The sequence below is a fragment of the Carcharodon carcharias genome, chromosome 1, assembly GCF_017639515.1.
Source record: "Carcharodon carcharias isolate sCarCar2 chromosome 1, sCarCar2.pri, whole genome shotgun sequence".
NCBI lineage: Eukaryota > Metazoa > Chordata > Chondrichthyes > Lamniformes > Lamnidae > Carcharodon > Carcharodon carcharias.
Genome location: NC_054467.1, coordinates 31,393,786 through 31,414,593, shown reverse-complemented (window position 1 = coordinate 31,414,593; position 20,808 = coordinate 31,393,786). Strand labels below are relative to the sequence as shown.

Genomic DNA, 20,808 nt, shown 5'->3' with positions numbered 1-20,808 from the left:
GAATAGAGGCCGAGCAGCGGTACAATAGAAGCCACTCCTCCACAAGGGCTGTGGTAGAGAGAACCATCGGTCCTCTCAAGATGCACTTCCGATGCCTGGAACATTCAGGGGGCGCACTCCAATACCCCTCCAGATCGTGTGTCACTGATAGTGGTTGCATGCTGCGCTCTCCACAATCTGGCGCTGGAAAGGGGCGACGCATTGGAGGAAGAAGATGTAGACACAGTTGCTCCGGCTGCACACGACGGGTCCAGTAGTGAGTCTGAGGATGAGCACGCACAGGAGAATGCTGAGGGGGGTAGACGCTGACCCAGGCATCCTCCAAGAAGGCAGGGAAACCTGGGAGGCTTTAATCCAATGAACCTTTAGCTAGCCCACCACAGATGGTCCTTCAACACAAGCCAGGGCTACAGGCCCCATACTCGATACCTGAGAGCAAAATCTGCCTGGATAGGGACATTAACTATGTACCTTGTCAATAAAGCTCAGTGACAAACAGATCACTCATAACATTATGGGTTCCCGTCCACCTGCAGACGTAAGGAGTCACCCTGAGCCATGTTCACATATTAAAATTTAATGAATTAACAAAACAAAGCAGAAAATAAAATGAATGCAAAGGTGTTACGCATCACACAAACTTGTCATCAACTAATACCGGAGCAACATAAAACCACCAGTGAGAACCCATGGTGTGCCTAAGGTGCCTTAAGTTTATGTTTCCAGGTGCTATGTCTAGGTGCTTCCCCCTCACTGGCAGTGGCATCTGAGACAGCCTGGTCACTGTGCTCTTCTGTTGACTTTGATGACTTTGGCAGGCATCCTCTGGCCCGTGGAGCCTTAGATGGCCCCGCCTGGGAGGGAGCGGCCAGTTCCATGGCTGACATCTCCCCTGTCGCTGCAGCCTCATTGGATCCCACAGCCACTGGCAGAGGGGCAGAGGAGCTGCTGCCCTCATCCAGAGCGCCCTGAGAGAAGCCTGCAGAGACAACAGGCAACTCGTGTGCCAACGTGAGGTCACTTCGGACCTCTCGCTCACCATTGGTGGATGGACACCGAGCTGAGATATTTGGTGCCCAATACATCTCTCATACTGGCACTGACCAGCTGAGGTCAATGCCACCGTGAGAGCTTGCAGATCTGAGCACAACCACAGGGGGCCCTGATTGTTTTCCTGGAGGACCTTCTCCACGAGAGTTGCCACTCTCTCCATGGTGGAAGCATGGCGCTGAGCCATGAAGGTCATCACATCAGTGATGTTCCGCGGGGACTCCTCCAGGATGGGCACCATGCCATGCATTGCCACATGTATCTCCACCAGATCCTCCTGCATACCCTGATGCACTTCCAGCGTCTGCTGCCTCACAGATGACTCCAGAGGCACATCATCAGACTGAGCATGTGCCTGGTCCCCAGCAGTCCTCCAAGCTGGCACCCTGGGCACTCTCTGTCACTGCCCGCACCTGTGAAGTGCTCTCACCGCTGTGCCCTGGGACACGAGCTGACAATCTAATTCCCACCGAGGTGCTAGTATCTGCGCTGGTGCCTGCCTGGCAGAGATGGTGTGACGCTGGCGAGTCCATTTCCTCTAGGCCCTCAGTTGTCAGAGGTGGCCTATCTGCCTCCTCCTCCTGACCCTGCTCTGGTGATGCTGAAAAGAAGAACAAGGACATTTGATTAGTTAAAGTGGAGAAAATGTCAATGTGCATGCCTGTCCCCCGGATCAATATGTGCTCATCCTTCCATAATCAATGGTCAACCCATGTTGCAAACTTCAATCACTTAACATTCAGCAGTGCCACGGCTGCTGGGACACAGATGGTGACCTAAGTGCTCGGCAATCTTACCTCCCCATGGCATCCCAGCCTCACCACCACCAGTGGACCTGGGCACATGGCACCACTTCAGATCCATTGTCTCTTGCTCGTATCTGGTGATTATGGCCAACTAGGCCTGGCCTCCACCAGTCCGCATCCACTCGGCAGCATTGTGTGCGGTCTTCTCCTGAAAAGGAGAGAAGAGCATTGATTAGTCCACCCTGTACCTGGATTGCCATCACATCCCTGCTACCCTAACCAGAGTGGGACATTGCAGGGCTCTAGTTCTTCGTTACCCCGCAGCTGCCGCACACTACACCAAGAAGCCAGGGTTGACCCCCGACTTGCCCACATGCTGCCTCCATCATATTTGGGACCACATGCAAAGCAAGGATGCACAAGCACATGGAACACCAAGGGCAGCAGATGGATCGGTGCCCTGCCACCTGAAAGCTCCCCTCCCAGCATGTCAGCACCCTGACTTTGACATGTTTCGCAGCTTCAGCACTGTGCCTAGTCGCAGATCCTTAAGGTTGCCCCCAAAACAGTACTCTGTGTCAGTCTAACACATGCTGCGGGTGCAGAACCCATTTCAGAACTACCCACTCAGGGTAAACTAGGCATGGGCAATATCTGCTGGCCCACCTAGCGAGGGAAATATGCCGTGAATGATTCAATGCTGTAACTGCACTCAGAGTTGAGGGAGGGCGCTGGGGGGAAAGCCTACGTGCTGTGTTACGTGACCTCTGCCAACATGGTACTCACCTTTCCCAAGCGCAAGAGGTCGTTGAGTCGCTTGCAGCACTGGACCCACGTGCATTGCACCATGTCATGGGAGCTGACTATGTCTGCCACCTCCTCCCAGGCACGTTTGGCCTGGTGGGGGGGCCTCCTCCTCCCATCCCTCAGAACGAGGACCTCGTGCCGTGCTGCCACCTCCTCCAGGTACTCATCAGAAAACCGAGGGGCACACTGCCCCGCTGACCTGCCCTGCTGCCTGGCCTGCCCTCCAGCAGTGCTCTGGGGAGCTCTTCTGTTGGCCATGATGATCAGCCTTTGCAAGGTTGTCTGCGTTCTATTTGAACAAGCCACCGGGTTGCCATTGGATCTGGCAGTCTTTCCACTCCTGCCGCCTCCCGCCCACTCCCGCTATCCTCAGGAGCCGTGCTTTACGCTGGGTGGGCCTTAATTGGCCCGCCCACATAAAATGGCGGCGTGGAGCTGATCGCGAGCGGCAATTGGTTCTGCACCTGCCCACACCTGTTCCCGAATGGCCCGCCCGATGGGAGAAAATTCTCCCCCTAGTTTCAGATTCAACTTCACTCTCCATCTTAATGAACAATTCTATCATTTTATGGTCACTCTTCCTAAGTGACCCCACACAACAAGATTGTTAATCCTTTTTCATTGCACAATACTCATTCTAGGATAGCCTGCTCTCTAGTTAGTTCCTCAATGCATTGGTCTAAAAAACCATCACGTACACAGTCTAGGAAATCCTCCTCCACAGTATTATTGCTAGTTTGGTTTGCCCAATCTATGTGTAGATTAAAGTCATGAAAAGTCATTAAAGGATATCCTCCTTCTACAGTACAGCCCTCATCCTGCAGCCTCTTCCCTTGCCTGAGGCCACTTCTCTCCCTTCCCAAGCAAGCCCTAGCCCTGCAGCCATTGAAAAGCCACCCACATATGGCTGATCGGTAGGTAGAAACCTGCCCTTAAGGCCCCCTAAAAGTGATATGGTGCTGTCTGTGAAGCCTGCTGCTGATGACTACGAGTGCTGACCAAAGCAAGGTAGGCAAACAAACCTTGAAGTCCCGAGTGATGTGCAGCCTGCCAAGTGCACGCCTTATATGTGCTATTGTGAAACACGTTGTCATGTTTTCTCGCCAACGTTGGTGGACAATCCAGCAGGGGGTGGGAGATGAGTCCGGCAGGTTGGCCTTATAATGATATGCTGATGTATTACAATGAGGTTCCCGATGTCTGATGGCAAGGAACACAGCCCGCCATTGATGGGCTGAGCAATTGCAAACTGGTTTCACGACGTTGTGAAACCGACTTTTAGCCTTCTCGCTATATTGTCTGTTCAAACCACCGAATACACCCAACACCAGTGGGCACAGAAAATCCTGGCTAATGCCTGGGACAGTGATGGTAAGGATTGTTCACAACTCAACCATAGAAGGAGTTGACTTACTCCTGGGAAGTGATTTAGCCGGAGCAAAGATAGTAGCTTCTCCGATAATTACAGAAAGCTTAAGTGAGGTTAAAGAGATGGAGCAGTTACAGGAAAAGATTCCGGGAATTTTTCCTTCATGTGTGATGACCCGGGTAATGGCTAAGTAAAATCCATCATTGGAAGTCAAGGTGATACCACAGACAGATATTTGGTTAGCTGAAATTCTCTTTAAAGACTTAGATAATCCGAAGGAGGTGCATAATAAATATGGTCTCATCGAGACTCAACAAGCTGATCCAGAGTTAAGTAAGCTAGTAGAATCAGCCCAAACTGAAGCTGAAGCTGAGGAAGTTCCAGAATGTTATTATGTTAAAATTGGAATTCTAATGAGGAAGTGGCGACCTCCTCACAGACCTGCAGATGAAGAGTGGACAGATGTTTATCAGGTAGTGGTACTGCCCAAATATCATAAAGAAATATTATGGATAGCATACGAAATTCCTATGGCAGGATATGTAGGGATACAGAAGACTGAAGTGTGGATAAACCAACAGTTTTACTGGCCAGCTCTTCACAAGGACGTGGTGCAGTTTTTTAAAACGTGCCAGATGTGCCAGATGGTAGGAAAACCACAACATGCAATCAAACCAGCACCCTTAATTCCCATACCAGTTTCTAAGGAGCAATTTAATAAGGTGTTAGTAGGCTGCGTGGGACCATTACCAAATGCAAAAGCAGGACACTAGTATATCCTTACTATTATGGATATGACAATTCAATTTCCAAAGGCCATCCCTTTAAGAACAAATACAGCTAAAGTAATGATAGAGAAGTTAACCCAATTTTTTACTTAATACGGATTACCAATAGGGATCCAGTCAAATCAAGGTTCCAATTTCATGTCTAAGCTGTTTCAAAACGTAATGAGTAGTTTGGGTATAAAATGTTAAAGTCAACAGCATATCATCCACAGACACAGGGAGCTTTAGAGAGATACCATCATGCTCTCAAAACAATGATTAAAGCATATTCTCATAAACATCCCCATGACTGGGGCAAAGGACTGGATTTTTTGTTATTTGCTACCCGAGATTCACTAAATGAATCTACCAGTTTTAGCCCTTTTGAATTAATTTATAGACATGAGGTAAGAGATCCTCTGAAATTAATCAAAGAAAAGTTCTAAGGACAGAAGGACGAATCTTCTATGTTAGATTATGTGTCTGTATTCCAGGAATGGCTCACGGGAGCCTGCAACATCTTAAAGTTTATCAAACAAAGTTGAAAGAATGGGCAGTTAAGCAAGCTATGGCCTGAATACTACAACCAGGGGATGAAGTGTTAGTGTTATTGCCTTTACAGGGGAACCTCTGAAAGCATGGTTCAGTGGTCCATACAAGGTAATTAAGAGGGTGTGTTATGATGTGGCAGGTGATATGTGCCAGGTGGACCAAATCCACTATCCAACAATCACCTCACCTGTTTTCAACTTATTTTTTAAATTTATCTTCCACAATGGAATAGGTTTAGCATCTCCATGTGAAGGGAAAGTCTTTCCATGTGCACAGAGTGAAGCAGGCAAATATATTAAAATTTTAATAGACACAGGGGCTAGTCAATCCTTAATGTTATGAGAAAGTGCTATTTGTTTCCCTTCACATACAAAATCTTTAAACATTTCTGTAACCTGCCCTTCAGCACTCCCTTGGGTAAATTGTGTACACATTCCCACTTCTTTACCTCTCACTGATTTTTCCTGTTTCACCTGTACACAAACCACTGGCTTTTCCTAATTCTGGGTCTCAGAACACACAGTACTCTTACTTCCAGAACTTTTCCGCATTCCAATTACTGCAATGGGTTTTCCCTGTAGCCTCCAACACATTGACTTTGTATGTCCCACCTTATTACAATGAAAATACCTCATTTTTTGAGAGTCACTTCTACCCTCAGCACCTTCCTTTTTGGTCTGAAGAGAAACTTCCTGAAAATTTCCAACTGCTCCTTCTCTTTCTTGACTAACTACCTTCCTTTCACCTTCCCACTTCCTATCCTTCTCAGATTTAAAAGGGTGATGAAAGGTTTAGATTTATAAACTAACTCATACTCATCAGCTATCTCTGCTGCTTGCCTTCTGTTCTCCAACATGAATTCTCACTATCGAAGGAATTGAATCTTTAAATTCTTCTAAAAGAATTACTTCTCTAATAGCTGCATATGTTGTCTCTGCCTTTAATGTTCATATCCACTGGTCAAAATTTATTTGCTTTAATCTCTCAAACTCAATATAAGTCTGACCAGACTGTTTCCTTATATTCCTAAATTTCTGCCTATGCACCTCAGGAACCATATCATATGCACTCAAAATAGCCTTTATCCTGCCTCATAATCCACCGATATCTCTTCTGACGGTGATGCATATACCTTATGAGCTCTACCTAACAATCTAGACAGTAAAAGCATGTCCAGATTTGTTGTGGCCATTTCAATTGCTTAGCTATCTTCTCAAATGAAATAAAGAACGCTGCTAAACTTTGGAAGAGCCTGCACAAATTTAAACATCTCCCCACTGGATTTTAAATTGAAAGTAGTTGTTTCTACATCAGAACCTTCTTCCCCATCTGAGATCTCTTTTTTAACATCCAGCTTTTCAAGCCAGTATTCCTTCTCCCTTTCCTTTTCTCCTTCCTCCATTGCTAATTTCTCCCTTTGAATATCAAGTTTTCTCATTTTTGCTTCCCTTTGAAGTACTCTCTCTTTTTCTTGTTCCTTTTCTTTAGCCTTCAACTCAAGCTTTTTTTTCATTTGCATTGTTTGTTCATGTTCAACCTTCTTCATTTGTAACTGAAGTCTCACTACCTCCAGCTGTGACTTGCTAGTTTCAGGTATCCCTTCCAATTTTAAATGTTTTCCAATACTTCAATTATGTCTGCTTTCCTTGCACTTACGGTTAAACCTAACTGCAACTTATCTGCCAATTCTGTTAACTTAACATTAGTTACTTTTTGTAAACCAGTCAGTTATACCGTCTGCTGCCAGAAAAGTCTTAGCTATGGAGAAAGCCATATTTGCAGTCTCACCGCTTTAAAATCCCTCACACCAACTCCTGAGTTCAATGTTCTTTTTGTATTCATAGCCTTAAGATTCACCAAGTCGAAGCCAATCAAGGAGTTTTTACAATCCTGCAAAGAGCCCCCAAATTTGTTATGATGTAGCAGGTTGCATGTGCCAAATCCACATGGGAAACTTGGCCATACTATCACAACAGTTTTGTAATTTGTATTTATTACAAGGAGATTTGTGCGCTGAATTCTGAAGTAATGAGTCCACTAACAACTTTAGAGATTTTAAAAAGGCAATCCAGCAAGGTTACCACAGCACCCACTCAACATTGGAATTCCAAAGGCTTTTTTAGCACAACTTTAGTTACTGGAGCAGCACTTCTTTTTCAGGGTGGCTAGAGGCTTTTTTTCCCCCAGCAAGTCTGTTTCGCACAGTGTATCTTTTAGATCTTACATGGCCACCCCCACAAAGCCTTCCATACTTTTTTATATATATTTCTCTCTCTTTAATGTGTAAAATCCCATTGTTCTACATGTCTTTGGAAATTTACTTTTCCCATAATATAAAAATCTTTCATGTCATTATTGTGGTCAGCACTTCTGGGAAAAATAAACGTATTGCTTTGCCTCACTTATCTTGATGGTTGCAAACATTATACCATCCATTTGAAAATCAAACAACACTGCCACTTATCTAAAAATGCAAATTTCATTCATACCCTATCTGTGGAACTCTCATTCTGGCTTATCCATCTCCATTTCAAAAGTCTGTTTTACACCTAACTCTTTTGATGTTTCAGACCTCGTAGTTTAAACGTCTCTAGTCTAATTAAAACAGTCACATAGACAGAACAATTCACACTCACATCCATAAGCCTACAATAATATTATGAAAAATATGATAGTTTCATGACAGATTGGTAAAGTAAATTATTTGTTAGACACCCCAGATAGTAGGAAAAAGAATCGGCTGTGTCATATCACTCTGTTGAAACAATACCATTGTAGGGAGGATTTTCAAATGGATGGTATAATGTTTGCAACTAACAAGATAAGGGAGGAGGATAAGAAGGAGCAGGTATGTCAGGTAGTAAGCACAGTTGAGGACGAAACAGACAGTGAAAGTGAGCCAGAAGGAGATTTATACAGTTCACAAATTGAACTTCCTAATATCCAGTTAGCTAACACTGAAATATTAGCACAGTTAGACACATATTTTCATACTCAGAGGCAGGACAATGAGAGGATCTAGTGAGGTTACTTACAGAATTTAAAAGAAACAGTAGGGACAAGCCAGGATGTACAACTTTAGTCATACATGATGTGGATGCAGGAGAATTCCCTCCTATAAAACAGCATCGTTATTGCTTAGGGACAGGAAAATAGGCCCAAGTGAAAGCAGAGATCCAGTATATGTTGGAAAATCATCTCATTGAACCCAGCCAAAGCAGCTGCAGTTTCCCCGTTGTCTTAGTGCCTAAGCCAGGTGGTACAACCAGATTCTGTATAGACTACAGAAAGGTCAATGCAGTAACAAAAGCAGCTTCCTACCCAATCCCTCATTTAGAAGATTGTATTGACAGGATTGGCAGTGCCACGTTTCTTACTAAGATAGATTTGTTGAAAGGATACTGGCAAATACCTTTAACATTGCGAGCTAAGGAGATAATTGGCTATACCAATGCCGCGTAATGCCACTTGGGCTAAAAAATGTTCCAACCACTTTCCAAAGACTAATGAATCAAGTCATAACTAGTGTTTCTAACTATGGTTTACTTGGATGATGTAATGGTTTATAGGAGCACTTAGAAAGATCACTTAAAACATTTGAAAGCCTTATTTAGACAATTAAAGTTGGCAGATCTAGTAATAAACCTGGCCAAGAGTGAGTTTGCAAAAGCACGAGTAACTTAACTAGGGCATATCGTAGGGCAAGGACAAGTGTTTCCAAAAACAGCAAAGGTGCAGGCTTTGATAAAATTCCATGTCCCTAAAACTAAATGGGAAATCATGAGATTTTTAGGGATGTGAAGCTTCTATCGTAAATTTGTGCCAACCTCAGCACAATAGCTGCTCCACTAACAGGTTTATTGAAAAGAAAGCAAAGGTGGTATGGTCAAGGCAGCTTTTGAGAAGCTGAAGGTGATCCTAACTAATGAACCAGTGTTAGCTGCCCTTAATTTTGCTAAACCCTTCAAAGTGGCAATCGATGCTAGTGACTTGGGGCTGGGTGCGGCCTTATTGCAAGAAGATCAGTCAGGCATAGAGAAGCCAATGGGGTACTTCTCTTAAAAATTAAATCAGCATCAAAAGACATACTCTACAGTAGAAAAGGAAACCCTGGGATTGTTACTGGCTCTTAAATATTTTGTGATATATGTCCCTCATGGCTATAAACTGACCATAATCCCTTGGCCTTGGTGGAAAAATTTAAGACTAAGAATGACAGACTGTTCCAATGGAGCTTGCTACTATAGCCTTGGAACTTAAAGATTGTTTATATTGCTGGAAAGGATAATATAATTGCTGGTACATTATCAAGAATGTAATTTTTGTAGAATTAGCTGTAAAGCAAGAAAGTCAGAGAAAACCATACAGACTCTGAATAAGGAATGAATGGCTGGGTGAGTGCAGGATGAATTTTGTTTTATATGTTGTATATATCTCTTTCTGTATACTTTGTAGTGAAATGCATTTGGAAATGACATTTCATTTCTTTAGGGTGGAGACATGTTAGAATCATATCTTTCAAAACTATATTTTTCTTTTTAAAATATGCAGACATTAGATTATCTGGACACTTGGATCCTGACCTGGAGTTTTTTTTAAAAAGGTCATGAGTTCACTTTGGAATTAAGCATGTCTTTTCTGAGAAATCACCTGACCAGTATGGTACTTGAGGGGGAAGAGCTGTTTGTTTGTTTTGAACTACAATTGCTTTAATTGATGGGGGAAAAACTGATGAAGGCAAAGGCTAGTGATTTACTGGAAGTTACATGACAGAGACAAACTTTAACTTTTGAACCTGTTGGTTTTGAACTCAGTCTTTTGAGGAATAAGCCGAGAAGAAAGGCTGCCCTAACTGGCTCTGTCTGCCATACCTGAAATTCCATTGTGTGGTTATCAACCTGCAGCCAGAGAATCCTCATCTGAGTATAACTTATCTGCATTTGGAAACCTGCAAAGCTGAGACAAGAAGAATTGATCCAGCTCTATATTCTCCTCCATGCCAAAGCTCCATTGTGAGACCCTCCAGACATCTATTGGGACCAGCAGCCCATCTTCACACAAGGGAGCACCAGATTGACAGCATTGAATCCTGGGAGCTTTATCCTTTAATTCATAAAGCCTATCCTCCAAAGCCCATCTCTGCAGAGACCCTATCTGTTTGACTTTTGTTTGTTAGAGTGTGTGTGTATGTATGTATGTGTGTGTGTGTGTGTGTGTGTGTGTGTGTGTGTGTATGCTGGGGTATTTTTAAAAGGGTACAGTTGTGTGTTAACCAGTTCTTGCAACTTGTTTAAAGAAAAAGAAGTTCTGTTTTATAATAAATCAATCATTCAAAGTTTCTTGAAAGAAGCTTGGTTAAAGTTTCTTTTATTCTGCATAACAGTAGTGAAAGTAAACTATTGGCCATTTTCATGAGTGAATTGAACACTTAACCTAATGTTCTGACCTGTGGAGTAGTGGGGCTAGGTTAACTGTGCACTCTTCTCATTCCAGTCATAATAATCGTGGGACTCAGGAAATGTAGAGGAAAGTTTGTTCAATATTTAAACATCAAACTAGGTTGGCACTACTGTGCAGTCCCGAGGAGGTGCTAAACTATCAGACTATCAAACAGGGGATCCATCTGCCCTCTCAGATGGATGTAAAACTTCCAATAGCACTATTTCATTGAAGACCAGGAGACTTCTCCCCTATTTCTTGGCTAATGATTGTCCTTCAAAGAACATCACCATAAGATTATCCTTATCATTATGACATTGCTGCTGGTGAGATCTTGCAAGTCCAGTCTTTACATTTGAAGAAGGATCTCACCAGCACCCAATCAGCATAGGGCAACTCGACAATACCTTAAATTCACAAACAACAAAAGATCACTTTCAGCCTATGCTGGATGTGTTTCCACTGTATTCTTAGGATCAAGAATACCAACTGCAAATATTGCAAATCAGCTTGACTTCATATACCTCATCTGTCAGATTCGAACAGGATATGCCCCCAGTTCCTATGCAGTTTGGGTTCCACATCACCTTATTGCTATCAGATCTCCCCCCTCCTCCTCCTCCTCCTCCTCCTCCTCCTCCCCTCCCCCCCCCCCCCCCCCCCCAGTTCTTCTGGATACTCTGGAGTTCTACCAGCAATTGTCCACTGAAATATTTTTCTTCATCATCTATTATCTAGAAGGGACCAAATCCCGATATTTGGCACTGCTGTGTGCAAATATGCTGCCTTGTTTCATACATTACAATGATGAGTACACTTCCAAAATACTTGATTAGGTATAAGGTGTTTTGGAACATCCTGAGGTCATATATAAATGCAAGTTTTTCTTCATGATTTAATATTATCTTAATATTACTGCAGTAAAGCTACACCAACATCTCAGCAACTTTATGAATACAAAGTTAGAAGATTTTACAGCATTTCAATTAGTGAGCTGAATTTTCTTTTTTAAAAAGGCCATGTCAACAACAAGTTATATTTATTTAGTGCCTTTAATGTAATAAAATGTCCCAAGGCACTTCACAGGAGTGTAATAAAGCAATATTTTACACCAAATGACATAAGGCAGATATTACTGCAGATGGCCCTGGCTTGGTTTAAGAAGTAGATTTTAAGGAGCATCTCAAAGGAAGAAAGAGAGGTATAAAGGGGGAGAGGCTTAGGGAGGGTATTCCAGAGATTAGGCAGCTGAGGGCACTGCCATCAATGATGGAGCAATTAAAATTGGGGGTGCTCAAGAGACCAGAATTAGATAAGCACAAATATTTTGATCAGTGGATATTAGATTCCTTGGAGTTAACAATTTAGTTGTTATACTGTCACGTTAGGCTGGTATCCTAATGTTGGGCCAATGCTCATTGGGAAGTACCATGAAGTGAAAAGTGTCAGCATGTCAGCATTGTCCATTTTGTCAGTAGATCTACATGATCTCCTTTTGCTTTACCATTTTCTGTTCAATACCAAGATAAACACTAATGGTTTATCACCTGCTTTCAAGGACCACCTCCAAACTAGGTTTATTGAACAGGAGCATAATCTAGGCCCACAATCACCCTTCTTACGAGAAAATTTTCTAGAATTCTCAGCCAAAACATTTGGAAGTTTTGCCCCCAGCTGCATGGATTTGAGACAGAACTTAAAGTAAACCAGAACCATCTTGTCTTTACAGGTAGATGTCTTCACAAGCTCTGCTTGCTGGTGACAAAACAGCTTTCCAGCATAAATAAGGACTAGATTTAGATATATCAATCTATGCCCATTACTATCAACATTGGACAATAGCAGTTTCCTGTCAACAATCCAGCAGAAATGTTTCCCTTCTCTTGCATCCCCAGATGCAGAATGCGGGAAGCTTTAGTGTGCATCTTGCCCATGTTCCACCTGAGCTGGACCTGCTTGATGCTAACACAGGCGCCTGGAAATTCCTCAGGGATTCTCCTGGTACATAACTCTCAGAGAAATGGCACAAAGAGATCAAAACAGCCATTTTTCCAGGCTCTTTACTAATTCTCTGCTGATGTTGGATCATAAGATCAGGAGTTCCAATAATGTTCCTTAAGGATGAATAAGGCATTCCAATCCTGCTATGGTGCTTTCACAAGTATATGATTCAAAAAAATTAAATTAAATACAGCATTTGTTTTAAAGTTGGACAATTAATTTCACACTCTTTTTCAATTGATGCACAAACTACAGATAAAATGCTTGCCTAAGCAGCTAAGTCGATTGCCTATTGACCTGTGGAGGAATGACCTCTCAGGGGTATGCCCTGATGTGTGAGACCTCTTTTTAGTCTTTTGGGAATTTGCTTTCCAAAATGTGACTTAAGTAATTTCTGAAATTATCTATTAAATATAAATGATTAATAATTAAAAATGACTTGGTTCTTATTGCAATTGGCTCTGCAGACAGAATGGATTATGAATCTCTCTCCCAGGCAGGAGGATTCTATAAATTACATGTTAATGGAAGCTCCTGTGTTTGAGCTCTGCTTCTTTAGTTATGATGAAACTGTAATTATAGACAATGAGCAATATCTTACTTCATTATTTATTCTCCACAAAGGCTGCAGAATTCAACAGGAAGGTAGGACAGTTATTAAATTGGTAATCTGGATGTCAAGAGAAGTTGATTTATTCACTCCTATTCCATGTAGAAGTTCCAAAATTCACCCTTGACTAGTTTTTTACGCACTGTAATATATTTCTTTTCTACATCCGTCATGACTGCTGGGTTTGCGTCAGTGTCCACAGTTTTTGTTTTTTTTATTTAATTCAATCTCCGGGACCAGAAATGCAATGGTAGGCATGGAGGCCTGAGATCTATGAAGTGTTCAATTGACTTAGCATATGCCATTGTAATGGGACAGCATGAAGGGCACTTCACACCTCCATTTTACCTTGGGCAGAATTTTCAGCATGTTGGGTGGGCGGGCCCGACCCAATCTCCAGCAGGCGGAGAGCTGATCCCCACCAGCGAAGCGGGCCGTGCCACCATTTTACGTGGGCGGGCCAATTAATTCCCGCCCAGCGTGACGTCCAACAGGAAGCGCTATGAGCTTCCTGTGTGGGCCGGGGGATTCTCTAAAAGCGAGAGTGCGCTCTTTCGCACATGCGTACGAAAGAGCATACATCTCCCTGAGGCTAAGTGCAGCCTCAGGGAGATCACTTCCACTTTGAAAAATATTAAAAATAGAAAACAAAATTCCCTAACATGTCCCCCTCATGTGACAATGTCATGAGATGGGACATGTTCATAATTTACAGAATAACTTTATTAACATTTTAAAAACCCTGCATGAAACCTCATCCCGCCTGTGGATGAGGTTTCATGTTTTCACTATTTGCCACCAGGGCTCCTGACATGCCCACCAACCTTAAGGTTGGACGGGCAGGTCCTTTAATTGTTTAAATAATCCTGTCAATGGCCTCAATTGGCCATTGACAGATAGGCGGGCCCTCAGCTGATTTTGCTGCACCCCCGCCTTCCTGAAAATTTAAATGGGGCGGGATGATGTTGGGGATTCCACCCGACGTCACCGCATGTCATTTTATGCGTCAGCGAGCGAGCCCCACCCCCTGCTCACCGAGGGCAAAATTCTGCCCTTTGTCTCCTGCACTTTAGTGTCCAAAAGCGTAAATACTCCATTGCCATTGTTGTTCCCCTGCCTCTGCCATGAAGTTAGTGCTCTATAGGCAATAAGCAATCCTTCATTGTATACTGACATTCATATTCTGGCTCCCCTCCCCTGCCAGCATTACCATTAGGATTGCCAGTAAATGGCGTAAATCAATTGACCTCATATTATCATGCAAGATCAACTCATTTGTGTGCAGATGTAGACAGCAGCCATAGAGCAGCATTTTCCTATCTAATTAGTTATCTTCTTCTCTCATTATTCACCGTTCACAATGTATAAATGTTTCTGCCAAATTTTAATTTGCTCCTTGATAACCAAATAAAAACTGCATTCAAGCAAAGTAGGTCTGCCTCCAGAGGACACCAGGTCAATTCCTCTGTAGGAAGTTCCACAAACACGTACTCGCAGTGGGGACTACGCTCTTAAAGGAGGGTGAATCAGAGAATCGAAGTTATGATTTTGTAGCCTCATTCTCAGCTTGCCCTTCAGTTGAGTGTGATTCCCCTAGCATGCACATTATGACCCCTCTACCTGTCGCAGATTTTCAACCCTGTGTTTATATTGACTGTTTGATCCTGGAGGAATCCAGTTTTAACCTGGTGGATGTAAAATGTTTTAAAATCCTTTTCAAATTCATTTTTTTTCCTTCCCATGGGGAGCATCTGTAAAGGTAAATGATCCTAAAACCATTTCATCACCCCTGACGTACTATTTTTCTTTGAGAGTGTGATAAAGGAGGTTCCTGGGGGTAATTAGTGTATTTTGGATTTCAGTATATTTCCTCTGGAGAGGTTGACACTGAAAATAAAGAAAACGGGAATCAGCTGAAATAATTTAAAATTGATACATAATTGGTTGCCAATAAAAACCCAAAGGTTAGTGATACAGTGACTGCCATCAATCTGGGAGAATGTTATCAATGGGGTCTTGCATAGTTTTGGGACTTCTTTTGTTTAATAACTTCATGCATGATCTAAAGTTAGAAGTCACAAGCACAACAGCTAAATTTATAGATTATACCAAGCTAATTAAACTGGTAGGCTCCAAAGTTAAACAGGATTAGTTACAGGAGGATGTGAATATAGCTGGAGATTGGGCAGGCAGGTAGCAGATTCAATCCAATGTAGAGAAATGCAAAATACTTCACATGAAGACAAAACAATATAGGGAGGGACTATTACTTAAATGGACTGGTCAGATGGGCAAAGCAGTGGCAAATGCAATTCAAAAGTGTGAGGTAATGCACTTGGGGAGGGCTAACAAGGCAAGGGATTACACTATGAATGGTAGGACCCTGGAAAGTACTAAAGATTAGAGGGACCTTGGTGTGCATATCCACAGGTCCATGAAGGTAGCAGGGCAGTTAGATAAGGTGGTTAAGAAGGCATATGGGATACTTGCCTTTATTAGCCGAGGTATAGAATACAAGAGCAGGGAGGTTATGTTGGAACAGTATAAAACGCTGATTAGGCCACAACTGGAGTACTGCGTGCAGTTCTGGTCACCATATTACAGGAAGGATGTGACTGCACTGGAGATGGTGCAGAGGAGATTTACCAGGATGGTTCCTAGGCTGGATTGTCTGAGCTATGATGAAAGATTGGATAGGCTGGGGTTGTTTTCCTTGGAACAGAAAAGGTTGAGAGGGGACCTCATAGAGGCATATAAGATTATGAGGGGCATAGATAGGGTGGATAGGAAGGCACTTTTTCCATTAGTAGAGGGCTCAATAACCAGGGGTCATAGATTTAAGGTAAGAGGTAGAGGGCTCAGAGGGGAGTTAAGAAGAAATATTTTCACCCAGAGGGTAGTGGGAGTCTAGAATTCACTGCCTGAAAGGGTGGTTGAGTCAGAAATTCTCGTAACATTTAAGAAGTATTTAGATATTCACTAGCATTGCCATAGCCTCCAGGGCTATTTGCCAAGCACTGGAAAATGGGTTAGTGTAGTCAGACCTTTGTTGACCGGTGCGGACACGACAGGCCGAGTGGCCTCCTTCTGTGCTGTAAATGTCTATGAGTCTATAAAATAGTGTGCATGGAAAATTGAAGAGATCTGAGGGTCCTGACTGACAATACATCGAAACTATTGAAACAAAGCTCAATGGTATTGAGTAAAACAAACCAGTTATTGGGATTTATTAAAAGATTAATATCAAGCTGAAATAGTGAGGTAATCCTGACACTTTATAAATCATTGGTGCGACCACACTAAGAATACTGTGTACAGCTCTCATTGCCAAAGTACAAAAAAGATATTTCAGCTATTGAAATGATATAGAACAGGGATAGAAAGATTGGATTTTGAAGAGTATTAATGTAAATTGGGTATATTGTCACTAGAAAAGAGAAAGTTGAGAGGTGATTGCTGTTTTTAGGATTCTACATAACGTAGACCATGAGAAGCTTGTCCAATATGTGGTGGCTCAAAACCACATAAATGCCAGAACCTTCCCAACAGTGGTCTTTACTGCTGATGTTACTAGAGTTAATGCCATGCCCTCGTGTGGCACAAGGGATGCATTTTGTTGCCTGCCAATGTGGAAAGGTTATGAATTCAAGTGGGGGGGGTGCCAGTAACTGTTCCATCAGCCTCCTTTGTAAAGGCCTGAGCCCCTTTGTGGGCCCCACCTCTGCAATTCAGATGTTTGTTATGTCTAGTTTCACTCTGTGTACCAGTCTACCAATATGTTGCCAGACTGGGGATGTGGGAAGTCCTCAGCTACTACTCACCAATTCTGTCCAGATTCTCTCCTATGCTGTTGGCCTTGTTTGTGGTGGATAGTGGCTCCATTCCTTACAAAGCTCCGTGGAAACTCCTGAAGCATATCAGGTCAAACTTAGCTCATGTCCCTTCCACAATGCTACTGCAAGAAGTGCCCTAACAGGGTCACTGATTTGTAGCACTATGGTACCTTGTTAAATTATTTTCTGGAATAAGTCATCAAACTGAATTGATTGAATTTTGGAACTTTTCTCAAATAAAGATTGAGACACTGAGCCAAATCTTGCAGGATCTCCATGGGCACTCAAGCAGCATGAAAAAAATTCACCTGATTTTGGCAATGCTTGAGAAGTAAAAAGGTGTTTAAGTACGTACATACATAACACTTCAATTAACCAGAAATGAATGTCTACCGCTAAGCCAAAATGTTGATGGTATATAATTAGCTGAATCTATTTTCATTTCCCTAATTCAAATCATTTGCGAACCTAATGTGCTGACAGTTCCAATGATTTATATATGACCATTTCTGCTTTCAGGTGGAGAACAAAGCAGAATTTGGACTACAGCTTTTTAATGATGTATGCTCAAGCTAAAGGAGCTTTCTATTTACAGGTATGGTAACAGCAGCATTATGTTACACAGTTTTCCTAGATAAATCTAGCCCTCCAAAGTAATCAAATCCAAGACAAGAGATCTAGTATTGTATGTTCCACTAATAAGTCAACTCATGGGACTTAGACACAAGGATTTAATAGCTTTCAAATGCAATAGCTGCAGCTACTGGAAAATATCAGGTTATAATAACTGCAGTGAAGATCATTAGTTTGAAGCTTCATCTGAATCTATTGTGTAGTTTGTTTCCTAATGGAATCAGTTTGAAAAAGCCCAAGGGGAGAGTGCAGGGAACAGAAATCATACAACAAAATGGTTGCATGCTTCTTTATTCTAACTTCTCACAAAGGTTGGCATAAGTTCTTTCAGCAAAGTCAAACTGAATATGCTGAATACGCATCATCAATTTTTTGCACTTTATTTTTGAGAGAGGACTGAATTGTCAATTTTTCTTCAAGTATGTTCTCACCAGAGGTCTTGTGGCACAGTGGGTAGCGTGCCTGCCTCTGAGCCAGACGTTCTGGCTTTGAATCGCATCCAGGATTTGATGACCAAGGAAGGTGTGTTCATGATGGGGTGTCAACCTGCAAATTCTTCCAACACATACCAATGGTAGGTGGTAAGAGTGGGAGAGATTCCTGGTCAGCCATGTGATGGAAAGAAAATTGGAGCCTCTACCATCACTGTCCATAGTTCCAGACTACAACATGCATGGAAAAGTGCATGTTGGCACAGCAGCTCAGACTCGTGAGTGAACTGTAACATCATGCCAGATGTTTTCTCGCCAAGTAATCATTGCTTAGAAGGCTAAGCAAATAAGATTAAATAAAGTTAATGTGAAGCATAAACACAAGTACAGAAAAATTGAACCAAATAGACTATGTCTGTGCTATAAATTATATGTAATTTTATGCAATTTGAGGAGGCAGTACAGTAGTGTTGTGGTCATGGTACTAGCCTAGTAACCCACGGCTTAATAGCTCAAATTGCACAGTTGCAAATTGAATTCAATAAGTCTGGTATATTATGTGCCAGCAGCAGGAAAAATGACTGATTGGCTCAATAAATCTTTCAGGGAATGGAGCTTACCACCTCTATTCAGTCTGGTCTACATGTGACTCCAACATGGTTATCCCTTCATCTGCTCCCAGCCCCTTCCATTATGTAGAAAACAACCACAATCATCTTCGGTGTACAGTATTGGTCTTATTGTGCATAGTATTGGTCTCCTTATTTAAGAAAGGATATAAATACGTTGGAAGCTGTTCAGAGAGGGTTTACCAGACTAATACCTGGAATGGGTAGGCTGTCTTATGAGGAAAGGCAGGACAGGCTAGGCTTGTATCCACTGGTGTTTAGAAGAGTAAGAGGTGACGTGATTGAAACATATAAGATCCTGAGGGGACTTGACAGGGTGGATGTGAGAAGGATGTTTGCTCTCGGGGTGACTGTTTAAAAATAAGGGCTCGCCCATTTAAGACAGAGATGAGGAGAAATTTTTTCTCTCAGAGGGTCGTGAATCTTTGGAATTCTCTTCCTCAAAAGGCAGTGGAGACAGAATCTTTGAATATTTTTAAGGCAGAGGTAGATAGATTCTTGATAAGCAAGGGGGTAAAAGGTTATCAGGCAAAGGCAGGAATGTGGAGGTGAGGTTGAAATCAGATCAACCATGATCTTATTGGGCAGGATTTTACACGTTGGCGAGCAGGGGCAGGGCTCGCTCGCTAAAGCGTAAAATGACACGCGGTGACGCTGGGGGGAACTCCTGATGTCACTGCACTCCATTTAAATTTTCAGGTAGGCGGGGGCGCAGCGAAATCAGCTGCGCGCCCGCCGACCTGTCAATGGCCAATTGAAGCCATTGACAGAGTCAATTAAGTAATTAAAGGACCTGCCAATCCAACCTTAAGGTTGGCGGGCAGGCCAGGAGACCCGGTGAGAATTAGAAAAAGCATGAAACCTCATCCACGGGTGGCATGAGGTTTCATGTAGGTTTTTAAAAATTTTAATAAAGTTTTTGTGAAAATTATGGACATGTCCCAACTCAAGTGACATTGTCACATGAGGGGACATGTTAGGGAAATTTTACTTTTCTATTTTTAGGTTTTTTACATTTAGAGCCGATCTCCCTGAGGCTGAATTTAGCCTCAGGGAGATGAATGCGCTCTTTCGTGTGCATGCGTGAAAGATCACACTCTCAATTTTGGGATTGGACCCCCCCCCACAGGTCATACAGGAAGCACATAGTGCCTCTGTGCGGACGTCATGCACAATTGGCCTGTCCATGTAAAATGGCAGTGCACCCCCAATCCGGGGCGCCGATCGGAAGCACGCCTGTGTGCGCCCGCCCTTCAACTTCATTCCCAACGGGGGGAGCATTCAGCCTATTGAATGGCAAAGCAGGCTCGAAGGGCTCAGTGGCCTACCTCTGCTCCTAATTTATATGATCATATATATGTTGTTTTCAGGGCAATTTATTTCATAACCCTAAGTGCCCTGGTGTTGCGGAATAAGCTATCCAATTGTTGAAATCTATTTCATAAGTTTTTTTGTACTTTTCTTTCTCTCAAGGCAATTTATTTCAGATTACTAAGTGCCCTGGAAGAAAAAAGGTACAAAACAAAATTATGAAATAGATTTCAGCAGTTGGGTAGCTTATTTCACAAAACCAGTTTTATGTTACCAGATTGAAAATCTACTCCATATTTTCATTTATATCTACCACATGAAATAATTTGCATTTACTTCCATAAAAATAAGATTGTTTCTATAACAGGTTATTATATAATGAGCAACTCCCAGGTGACAAGTTGCAAATCTATCCTTATCTGTTGACAATCATTTCTTTGTGTATCTATTTTTCATATCTAATGAACAGGTGAGGAATGTTAATATGTTCATCTCCTATGTAAAACATAGCTGGGCCAGGTGAAGTACAAACCAAAGTTCCTTCTAAGCTACTCAACAGCGTGCCTCAACAAAACTCTTTCACAGCATTACTGCGATATTTTACATTTTCCACAACAATCAGTTGTCAAA

At 42.5% G+C, this 20,808-nt stretch overlaps 1 protein-coding gene across 4 annotated transcripts in view; it reads left to right on the top strand.

Moving 5' to 3' along the window:
• The window catches only part of LOC121284965 (alpha-1,3-mannosyl-glycoprotein 4-beta-N-acetylglucosaminyltransferase B-like), a 277,514-nt gene that overhangs the window by 164,814 nt on the left and 91,892 nt on the right, over positions 1-20,808 (top strand). For all 4 annotated transcript variants that reach the window (XM_041200995.1, XM_041200975.1, XM_041200984.1 and 1 more), the window contains one exon: positions 17,694-17,769. In XM_041200995.1, the coding sequence (XP_041056929.1) occupies positions 17,694-17,769 (76 nt within the window). The remainder of the gene's footprint in view (positions 1-17,693; positions 17,770-20,808) is intronic.